This window comes from Eucyclogobius newberryi, unplaced genomic scaffold, assembly GCF_026437365.1.
Source record: "Eucyclogobius newberryi isolate DKJ021-1_F unplaced genomic scaffold, fEucNew1.0.hap1 SCAF_12, whole genome shotgun sequence".
Taxonomy (NCBI): domain Eukaryota; kingdom Metazoa; phylum Chordata; class Actinopteri; order Gobiiformes; family Gobiidae; genus Eucyclogobius; species Eucyclogobius newberryi.
Genome location: NW_027315746.1, coordinates 20279089 through 20289881, shown reverse-complemented (window position 1 = coordinate 20289881; position 10793 = coordinate 20279089). Strand labels below are relative to the sequence as shown.

Genomic DNA, 10793 nt, shown 5'->3' with positions numbered 1-10793 from the left:
CGGCGCATGTGCAGTGGGGGTAAATCAGCATCAGCGTTAGCTGGTTACAGTGACAAAATGCTTGGTAAAGTTTTGGGTTCAAAATATGTCTCTATCGCCAAATCGTGGTAAGTTTCTTTTTGTGTATTAGTAAAAAATAGCACTGAATGCCATCACATTATTTGAAGTGATTGGGAGGGCTTCTTGTCCTTGGTTGACGTTAGCTTTTAGCCATTAGCCAAGACGAGGTCACCCTCGCCTAGAAGTAAAAGTGACAAGTTTTGTTTGTAATAGATATTTTTAAAGCAAGTAATTTCCCCCATAACGTTTACTAGTTAACTAACTACTATACTAAATGCTTCTTAGGGCTTAAATTACTCAAATGACACATGTTTGATTGCATGTGATGGTATTGTGTCGTTCAAGTAAACTTTAAGTGTATTTTTGTCTGGTCTGACCGTTTCAGAAGACATTGAGCAAATCTTAAGAATAGAGCTCGGGTTTGTGTCATCACACCTCATACAAGTTTCAGTTAGCCTAATGTTAAACGAATGGGGAATTTAAGATGTTAATGACCAATGTAGTTACCAGTAGTGGCTTTCTCGTGTATCAGGCTATTCTGTTTATGTTTTGCATTGTTTTTAGGCAAATCCATATTTATGCACATTTAGCACACCAACAATAAACATGGAGAGTTTCCATAGTAACGGACGAGATGGAAGGTTAAAAAATGTCCGTTACCATGGAAATCCGCCATGTTAGTTGCTGGTGTGCTAAATGTGCAGTAAAATACATTAGCCAAAACAATGTAAAAATGTCAACAAAAAACTCATGGAACAACCTGACAAACAGCTGAGCCACTACTCTACTGGTAAACTGTGTCAATATATATTGTAAGAATACTTTTGAATGAATATTGAGTTAAGTAATTATCATCTTAAAATCTCCATTTGTTTAATGTTAGGCTAACTGAAAATGCTATATTTTCTACAATGGAACTCTCCTGGACGAATGAGGGACTACACCGACATGTTTAAAGCATAGTTTGAAGCTTTGAACATCTCAAGCACTGTTCGATCCATCATCCAGAAATGGAAAGAGTAGTGGATAACTACAAACCTACCGTGACAAGGGGAATCTGTCCACAGGACAACTATTAGTCATGCAGTACATGACTCTGGTCTTTATGGAAGAGCGGCAAGAAGATGGCCATTGGTGAAAAACAGCCATAAGAATTCCTGTTTGCAGTTTTCATAAGCCATGTGGGGGACACAGCAAACATGTGGAAGAATGTGCTCTGGTGTGATCAGACCAAAATTTACTTTTTGGCCTAAAAGCAAAACGCTGTGTGTGACAGAAAACTATTATGGCCCATGACTCTGAACACACCATTGCCACTGTCAAACATGGTGGGGCAGAGGAGCGGGTTTTCTTCAGCAGGGACAGGGAAGCTGCTGAGTGGATGAGAAGATGGATGGAGGCAAATACAGGGCAATCCTGGAAGAAAACCTGTTGGCGTCTGCAGAAGACGTGAGACTGGAGCAGAGGTTCAACTTCAGCAGGAGAGCGAGCCTGAACATAAAGCCAGATCTACAATGGAATGGTTTAAAACAAAACATATTCATGTGTTAGAACGGCCCAGTCAAAGTCCAGACCTAAATCCAATCCAGAATCTGTGGCAAGATCTGAAAACTGCTCTTCGCAAATGCTCTTCATCAAATCTGGCATGAGCTTGAGCAGTTTTTTAAATAAGAATGGAGCAGAAATGTCAGTCTGTAGATGAGCAAAGTTGGTAGGGGCAAAAGACTTGACTTCAAAGATGCAATTGAAGCAAAAGGCGGTTCTACAAATTATTGGAGAATAATGACTTTTGCATGCTGCACTTTTCAGTTTTTTAATTTAAAAACTAAATTTGGAAAGCAAGTATATTTTTTATTCTGCTTCACAATTGTGTGCCACTTTGTGTTGCTCTTTCACCAAAAAATGCCAATACAATTTATTTAAGTTCTGTGATCATGATGTGACAAAATGTGGAAAAGTTCCAGGGGCACAAAGCCTCTGTAGTAATTATTATGACGTGCCAAAACACAATACAAGCCTTAGCTGTTAAGTAGTTGTGTTATTTGTGACTTTCTTTTTACTCTGAAGTATTTATCACAAGGTGTTCATAATTATTTGGTAAATTTAAGAGCAAACTACAATTGTTTCCTAAAGAATATAAGTACTGTATATTAATTTGATTTAAGTTATAAGTGATGCACATTTCTGATGATTGTCACTGCAAGAAAAAACTTACAATAGCTAACAATGTTTATATAAAATTATAATAACAGTTAAGTGATCGTCACAGATTTTTAGGAGGCTCATACTCTTAGCCAATTTTTTTCCACAATGCTTCCTTAATTGTATCATAAGAAATTACTATAAGATCTTACTATATACACAACACGTATAAAATAACCACAATACAAAATTATATATTTATTTAGTAATGTTTCATTTAGAAGATCTCATAAACGTCACACATCTGGGTTCCAAGTGAAATTGATATAAAATCGGTCAGGATCGTATTTTAATCTGTAACTATCATGAATAATAACGTGATACTATCAAGTAATGTGCTAATTTTGTATTTGTTAAAATAATGTTAATAACACGTAATTACTTGAAAGTGTAATGTTAAAACACAATACAATACTGTTTTTATAATGCACTTTTACTCTTGATCTACATCCTGGTACAATGCATCTCTCCGGATAAGGTTAATGTATATTGTGCACTGTTTAGTTTTGGTCTGAGTGTGTCTATTCTGTGACTTCGCCTCCTTGGTTCTCTGACAACTGTTATTGGTGTCTGCTTTCATGCTTTTCCATCTACACATTGACACTTATAAGAATCGTGATCTGTTTATTCATGGGGTTTGAGTCATGAAAATCTCAAACAAAATACGATATTGTTTAAATCTCCAAAGGTCCTCAAATATCAGAAAGCTGAAACCCATTAATCTGTTCTTACTCTTGGTCTTCTGTCTTCTGACTTCTGTTCAGGATCCCCACTTTGGCAGTGTGGGGCACAGCTGGAGGTGTAGCTCTTGTCCACTTCACTGACTGGCGACTAATATTGGACTATGTTCCTTACGTCAGTGGTAAATTTAAGAAGGATGAGTAAGATTTGAAGGTTCGTTAACAACACATGAAAGTATTTGAAGATGTGACATGCGCTCCTGCTGGTTTCAAAACAAATCATTTGATGCCGTAGATTTACGTTTTTATTGCCTCAGTTGTACTATACAAAGTATTTTTTCTATGCTTAATAAACATTTCTTGGAAATTATTAGTTGATGCTTTTTATGATTTGCCTTTTTTTGTTTGTTTTTTAGATTTTTGACAGCTGAATCGGGCGGCTTGAGGATCTCTGTAGCCCAACTGTATCACTGACACCAGAGGCCATGCTGGACTTTACCTCAAAGAAGAAAGTGAAATGTGTCTGAAAATCTCTAAATCTGATGTTTATAATCCAGATAATGTAATATGTCTTTGTTTTGTTGCTTGTTTTTGAGTAAAGTGTATTTTTTGCCGCGCATCATCTAGTGGCCACAAGCATCAAGAACAGTTCTTTGTGTCTTTGTTTTGTCCATCTCGTGGACTAGATCTCCGCGGATGTAGACGGCGCATTAGTGCGTGATAGGCACGCGGAGTGATTGGGGATGTCACGGGGGGCCATTGACGACGAGAAAACAACCTAACTTTTCCAAAACGCCTTAAAACTATTTCCTCTTGAAGCCGGTGAAAACTCTTCGTCAAACAAGAGACAATGGACAGAAAGTGGTACGTGCTGACGACGGAACGCGTTTCACCTTTTACTTTGTGTTGCATGTGCCTTAGTGCTCGGTCTATTATTGTTTTATAGCCCGAGATGTGCCCGATTCCATGTTTTAATTCCCGTTCCCACGTGTCGCTGCACAATACTAAAGTAGTTAAAGTGGCGCACAGCTGCGGGTCGTGTGCGGCGGCGCGGACATGGCGTGCGTCGTGGAAGCACCTCGTGGACACCATGCTCCGGAGACAACAGAAACTACTGTCCAGACCTTTCATCCACACGAACTATTATTATAACTGTTAAGGGTCTTTTACACGTCGAGGTTTAGCAGAAGCGGAGCGGGCATTCCGGTGGCGCGCGCCTGTACAAACACAAACTGCAGGAGATATCTGATAGCAACTGTGCACAAATGGCTTTAAGCATTGTCCGGGGTTTGTGTTGCTCAAACTGTAGCACATCGGCCCGGGCCAGAAGCTACAAAGACGTGCCACTGACGCCTGGACAAAAAGTGCGTGCGCGTTTGGTCCGCTTTGGTCCTCGTAAATGGGACAAAACGTGCTCTGGCCTCCACCTTCTGTTGGGTTTGCAGCAGCTGCGAGGCGGACCAGAGGAACCAGAGGAACATGAGAAGACTCTGTCCCTCATTGTGATCTCTAGACTGAGAAGTGTTGTGTTTGTGTCATAGTTCTGTGTTCGTGTTGCATGTGTAGAATTGTTTATACTGTGTGCAAATGTATGTGTATGCAAATTACTAGGTCATTTACACTTTAAACCTTTGACAAGTGATAGTGTAGTGACAACTTGTGGCTACTCCATTTCTGGAGTCTAGATGACGTCACAGCATTCTATTGGCCAATAATGGTTCATACAAATGGGGGCAGTTGAAAGAAATCCTGTTAAAATGCAGATTTCTGTTCTAATACAAGACGTGCATGAGACTTGTCACTAATAAAACTGGTGCGATTAAATATTTACCCCTTTAAGATGTTTCTCAGCTAAGTACAATGTGATTCTGAGGTCAGGACATCGTCACATTCTAGAATCTGAAAACCACCAATAGTTTGAACACTGCTCTGTCCCAGGAGACTGTTGTGACCATGTCATTCTGCTAAGATGCAATATATCTGAACAGACACAATTACCTCCTATGTATTTTCTGGTGATATTCAATTAAGAAAATCTGGTTCAATTCCTACTCAGTGTATGATTTGCAGCTAATATTTCTTCCCTCAATGCCATTAGAAATATCTATTTGTCTGGAGAAACAGAACTTTTATAGCTATTTACAAATAAGGACTGAAACATTCATTAAAGCTTATAAATCTGAACTTTCAACGGGATTAATATCTAAATTATACAAATGTATTAACAATCTGGGCAGCCACTGCTGATCACATTAAGGGCAAATGGGAAGGAGAGGAATCCATTGTTATGGATGATGAAGAGGCAAAATACTTTGCCTCTTCATCATCCATCTCATTGGAGAACCACGAGATCACATGTTTGGAGAGAATTCTGTTGGAAAAGTGTGTCTCGTTTCTTTATAAGCCCATGTCAAAGTGCCTATTACTCACAGTGAAATGCAGACTGTTGGAGAGGCTGTGGCAGCAGGCGGTAAACACTATTGTGTGTTTTGAGATTGTCCTGTTCACAAATATTGGACTGAGATCAACAAAGCTTTACAGACAGTTCATGACATCACCATTACAATGGATTTCTGGACCATATATTTGGGCCTCAGAACTCCTGCCATGAACACAATTGGCAGTTATCTCTGGAGCTTCCTCCTGGCTGCAGCAGAAATGGCGCTTTCAAAAAAATAGATGACACAAAATGCACCGACAATCAAGAACTGGACTGACATAATGGACATTCAACAAATGGAAAAGATAACATTTGGACTTAATTTGAAAATGGACGTATTTGGCAGATTGTGGACTAATAGGGATGTTTACTTTGGGTTCTGTGCGCCATGATTATTCTCTCCTTTTTATTTTCATTCATGGCTGTTAATGGATGTCTGTGGTTTATGTCTCCTCGCTCTGGTCGTGTTCTTCTGTGTTTTGTTTTAAATTTGAAAAATAAAAACATTTAAATATATATATCTTTTTGTGAAAATTAATCCTCTGTTGATTTTGTAGTATTCCGGTGAAACATTTTCTGAACAAGCCCCAGATCATCCATGGTTTGGGAAATGCCTCACAGACAGATGCTGACAGCAGCAGCCATGTGGGGGCTGGACGACTCCTTCAGACCAAAGCACAGCACTACAAGCAGAGAAATGCCTATAACGCAACACAAATAAAGGTCAGTGTTTTACACAAGTTAAAGTAGCACAGCATAAGATTCCTGATTGTGTGCATATCACATCTCTACTTAAGAACATTCTTCATGGAGATACTATTTTTTTTAATCATTTTTAGTTTGGTGGGTATAAATAGCCTTAATAAGTAATAAAAAGTGTTATGGAACTTGCATTAAGATAACATCAAGGATGTTCTGTGTTGAATAGGTGGATAAACAATAAAATATTGGCTGTGAGTCATTGCAGACATAAAAGTCAAGTGGAATACAAATGATAATAGATTACAGATTTGTACATACCCAAGTTGATGAATCGGTTCCAGAGTCATTGGCTGCATTTTTCTTGGCAATAACACAAGAGAATGGGTTTCTTTTTTTAAATAGAAATATTATGTTTTACAGCCCAGACTTGACCTAAACACAACACTACCAGTGCGGCAGACAGCCTCCATCTTCAAACAACCAGTAACTAAGGTGACAAAGCACCCCAAAAATACAGTAAAAACAGATCTGCGAAAGGCAAGAGAACCACCCAAACAGGTACTGCTGCTAATGTTCAGGATTAGCCTATCTGTGAAGTTGTGTTGTATTGTTCTATTGTTGTATTGCTGTTTTTTTTTAGTTGTTCTGGGACAGGAAGCTGAGTGGTTTAAGTGCATTTAATATCGCAGAGGAAATAATCAAAACTATGGATCTTCCCAAAGGCCTACAAGGTAGGAATATCATTTCACAACTTTTCACAATTTGACCTGCTTTTTTGGTATTTTTGATGACTGATTGTGGCCTTTTCTTTTCTCCAGGTGTTGGGCTTTCCTGCTCAGATGAAACTCTGCTGTCTGCCATTGCCAGTGCCCTTCACACAAGCGGTTCACCCATCACTGGACAGCTGACGGCAGCAGTGGATAAAAATCCTGGAGTCTGGCTTAACACCTCTCAGCCACTTTGCAAAGCGTTTGTTGTGACGGATGAGGATATCAGGTACTATTGACACATGCTTGTTATCTTTATTTTATTATTGATAATCTGTGGGCTTCAAATTCAACTCAATTGGAGCTTTTCTCATAGTTCCATTTGTCTGTGTGATAGGAAGCAAGAGAAACAAGTGCAGAGTGTCCGAAGGCGACTGGAGGAAGCACTGATGGCTGACTCTTTAGCTCATTTAAATGACCTCACTTCAGACGAAGCAGCTGGGAAACAGGATGAGACGGTGATGCACTAAGATATCATAGCCAGAATGACCAAACCTTCATTCATACTGTTTTCTGAAGCTACATTCCTCATGACTTACACATCAGCAGTCTATTTTTTATCCAAATGTCTATAGAGCTGTCAATTGAGATATTGTTTCTCATTTTGATTTTAAATTTCATTTTAGACATACTGTCATCTTAGGCTGTTAAAGGTACTGTTTTATTACAAATTGAGTTTGTTAATGGGAATAGTTCTTATCTGTGTGTATAATGCAATTTTGTTTACAGATAATTGCAGAAAATACTTTTATCCATATGTATGGTGTGACTATACCAGTAAACACTGTTTTTGCTGATGCAATTTGCACATTATGTTAGGAGTACCTTTGCCATACTTGTGTGATTGCTGATTGCTTCAGAGATTTTGTTATTTCTAGATTAGTTACATATTAGTGTTCATATCTACATTAAACAGTTACAGTGATTTTGTTTTTGTTTGTTTTATTAGTGGCTTCAGAATGTGGTGCTATTACTCAACCCTAAAGATGTGATTGTGACAATTAAATCTAATGCTCTTTTTTGATCCCTTTGGAGTCCGGTGTAGTGAACAATTCCGAAAGCTTATTACATTCAATTGAATGAAAGAAGTTTCTGTTTTTATGACAAAAATAAATAAATTCAATTTTTATGACAAAATAATTCAGTGAAATGAATCTTTTTTTCCTTGAGTTTTTAAAAATATGTTTACATCAACCAACGATGGCTCTCTATAGACGACATGTCTGCATTTTTCTCCTTCAGCCTGAGACTGATTCGTGAGGTTGGGCTTGGGTTTAATCAAGACTTGACCTGCTGCACTCACTCGGGTTTGGAGCATGAAGAGCATCACTGATTCCCTCCATTTACTCCCAACCACATATGAGATGTATTAAGACAAATGTTCATTTTGTGGTGTTCTAAAGAGTACCCTAGGCCTGTACTGTAGTGGTTTGTAGTTCCTGTACAGACCTGAGCAAATGCAGTAGCTTTAGATCATGGTTTGTACAGGAACGTTTTAATTTATAAAACAACTTACAAAATAAGCAACCCAATACACATTACACATACAAGAACCTGAATGCTGTGTGTGGCTTCCATGTAATATGATGGTTATTCTAACTTTGCTTTCAAAAACAACATTTATTTGTCTCTAAAAACATTGTCATTTTCTGCAAGTCACTTTGGTACAGTAAATCCTGATGGGCTTTAGAGAGGACTACTGCAGCTTTACAATGATCCTCGTGTGGATGTGGCCTTGATAACTCAACTTTGACTGACTTTCAAAAATGGCCTACATCAAAACAAGCCCATTTCAGGTTTGCAAGAAATGTAAGCATAATATGTATATTCAAAAAGTAACTTTAATGCTATTTTGTAATTCATTTTATAAAGGGAAGTTCAACACGTACTTTGAGTGAGTAAATTTTCAGAACCAAGCACAATTAGATTTACCTAGTAAAGGAAATAAAACAAGAAAACAGCAAGGGACAAAAAATGTATGTGTACAGAGTCATTCTTTCATTCTTTTTGTTTTATTCAACATCTTACATAATCATCCCTCTGCATTATAAACAAACATTAGGCCCTAATGGTCGTTGGGGATGGGTGGCTGTCTCTCCTGTTACACTTGGTTGTGACTCCTATATAAACAGGCTTGTTTTTGTGATAGGACTGGACTTGACCAGACCAGACCAGACTTTCACTGTCATGTTCTACTTTTCCTTTCTAGTAAGAACTGGTGGTGGTGTTATCTAAACTGTCGCATCAGCCACTTCTGTACCAAAAGTGTCCTGGTGAAAACTCCCAGAGAAGAGGCCTCTCTGACAACCAATCACACACAGTGTGTGTTTTTAGCATCCAAAAAATTTATTTATGAAGAAAACCTAAATTGACACTTTCTAGTTCAGGCATGTCCAAATTACGGCCCGGGTGCCAAAAGCGCCCTTCAGACCAATTTTTTTGGCCCTCTGGCTTCCTGCCAAGTTGGTCGAAACAACAAAAAGCAGTGCTTTTTAACGGTAAAATTCAAGCATTTTGATGTTATACCAACCTAATATTAAAGTTCCAAGTCTAATTAAAGGTGTGGAGGGTTGTCAAAACAATGTCAAATACAACATTTCGAATGATTCACTTTGTCATTCGACAAATTCAACATTGTTGGGTTGTTTGTGGCCCTCTGCTCCGTATAAGTTTCAAAATGCGGCCCTCTGTGAAAAAAGTGTGGACACCCCTGCTCTAGTTTATCCTTTTCCAGTCAAAACAACTCCCATGTGTAACTAGTAACAAGTTATGCAGCTATCACAACAATAAATCCCTAAAATTGTGGTTACAATTTGAAGGATTAGGCTAATACGCGATGTGTCTTGGCTCTGAGTCCCCCGGCTCCGGCCCCGCCCCCCGGCCGGCGCCGTACCGCGTTTACACAAAGGAGGAACTCATGAAACTGCGGAGAACAGTCGTCTTACCCGGAGATCGTCACGTTATCCCGGCGGACATCCTAAGGAAAACGCAACGAAGCAGACGGGCTGGACGTAAACTCCGAGAGAAGAGAGGGACAAACAGGAAGTCGGTTCCCGCCGTAGTCATGGGTAACGTGAGGTCCCTTCAAAATAAAATGACGGAAATAGCGAGCCTCATGCGGTCCCAGAGGATGTATAGGGACAGCAACGTCTTGATTTTCACAGAGACCTGGTTAACAGCAGAAATGCCAGACTCTATTGTAGGTTTGGACAATTTTCATCTGCTGCGGGCGGACAGAACGAGAGAATCCGGGAAGAAAAGAGGTGGAGGTCTGGCGGTGTATGTGAACACGAGCTGGTCCAAACCCGAACACTGCACAGTGAAGGAGCAGCTATGTAACGGGGATATTGAACTATTGGCTATTGGCATGAGGCCATATTATCTGCCCCGGGAGTTCTCACATGTGATTTTGATCGCAGTCTATGTGGCCCCGTCTGCCAATGCTGAAGATGCTTGTGAAGCACTGCTCTCCTGCACTTGTAGGCTGCAAACACAGCATCCACAGGCTCTCTTCCTCATCTCTGGTGACTTTAACCACGCTTCTTCCTCTTCTGTTCTACCAACATACACCCAGTATGTTACCTTCCCCACCAGAGAGAATAGAACATTGGACTTGTTTTTTGCCAACACCAAGGAGGCTTATTCTTCTTCCCCCCTCCCTCCCCTGGGCAGCTCGGACCACAACCTTGTACATCTGAGGCCTGTGTATGAACCCATCGTGCGCAGGCAGCCTGTGGTGTCCCGTGAGGTGAGGATGTGGTCTGCTGAAAGCGAGGAGGCTCTGAGGGACTGCTTCAGCACCACTGTCTGGACTGAGCTTTATGACCCACATGGGGAGGACATCAACACCATCACAGAGTGCATCACGGACTACATCAACTTCTGTTTTGAGAACATTGTTCCCTCCCGGATGGTGCGGTGTTTTCCAAACAACAAGCCATG

At 39.8% G+C, this 10793-nt stretch overlaps 2 protein-coding genes across 2 annotated transcripts; both read left to right on the top strand.

Moving 5' to 3' along the window:
- The first annotated feature begins 9 nt into the window (after positions 1 to 9).
- Positions 10 to 3727, top strand: uqcr11 (ubiquinol-cytochrome c reductase, complex III subunit XI). The gene is made up of 3 exons (XM_072441306.1): positions 10 to 107; positions 3027 to 3156; positions 3359 to 3727. Exons 1-2 carry the CDS (start codon positions 58 to 60, stop codon positions 3145 to 3147), a joined length of 171 nt encoding a protein of 56 aa, XP_072297407.1. The 5' UTR covers positions 10 to 57; the 3' UTR covers positions 3148 to 3156; positions 3359 to 3727.
- mbd3a (methyl-CpG binding domain protein 3a) lies at positions 3683 to 7777 on the top strand. Its single transcript, XM_072441305.1, has 6 exons — positions 3683 to 3806; positions 5940 to 6105; positions 6505 to 6642; positions 6725 to 6815; positions 6903 to 7080; positions 7189 to 7777. The coding sequence occupies exons 1-6, from the start codon at positions 3793 to 3795 to the stop codon at positions 7319 to 7321; spliced, it is 720 nt and encodes a 239-aa protein (XP_072297406.1). The 5' UTR covers positions 3683 to 3792; the 3' UTR covers positions 7322 to 7777.
- The last annotated feature ends 3016 nt before the right edge of the window (positions 7778 to 10793 follow it).

What these genes read in the sequence shown, in the direction of transcription:
- uqcr11 (XM_072441306.1), top strand. Translation starts at nt 58, where the DNA reads ATGCTTGGTAAAGTTTTGGGTTCAAAATATGTCTCTATCGCCAAATCG. An exon ending in GTCTCTATCGCCAAATCGTG is followed by an intron (nt 108 to 3,026) that starts GTAAGTTTCTTT and finishes ACTTCTGTTCAG; the next exon opens with GATCCCCACTTTGGCAGTGT.
- mbd3a (XM_072441305.1), top strand. An exon ending in CAAGAGAACCACCCAAACAG is followed by an intron (nt 6,643 to 6,724) that starts GTACTGCTGCTA and finishes GTTTTTTTTTAG; the next exon opens with TTGTTCTGGGACAGGAAGCT. An exon ending in TCTTCCCAAAGGCCTACAAG is followed by an intron (nt 6,816 to 6,902) that starts GTAGGAATATCA and finishes TCTTTTCTCCAG; the next exon opens with GTGTTGGGCTTTCCTGCTCA.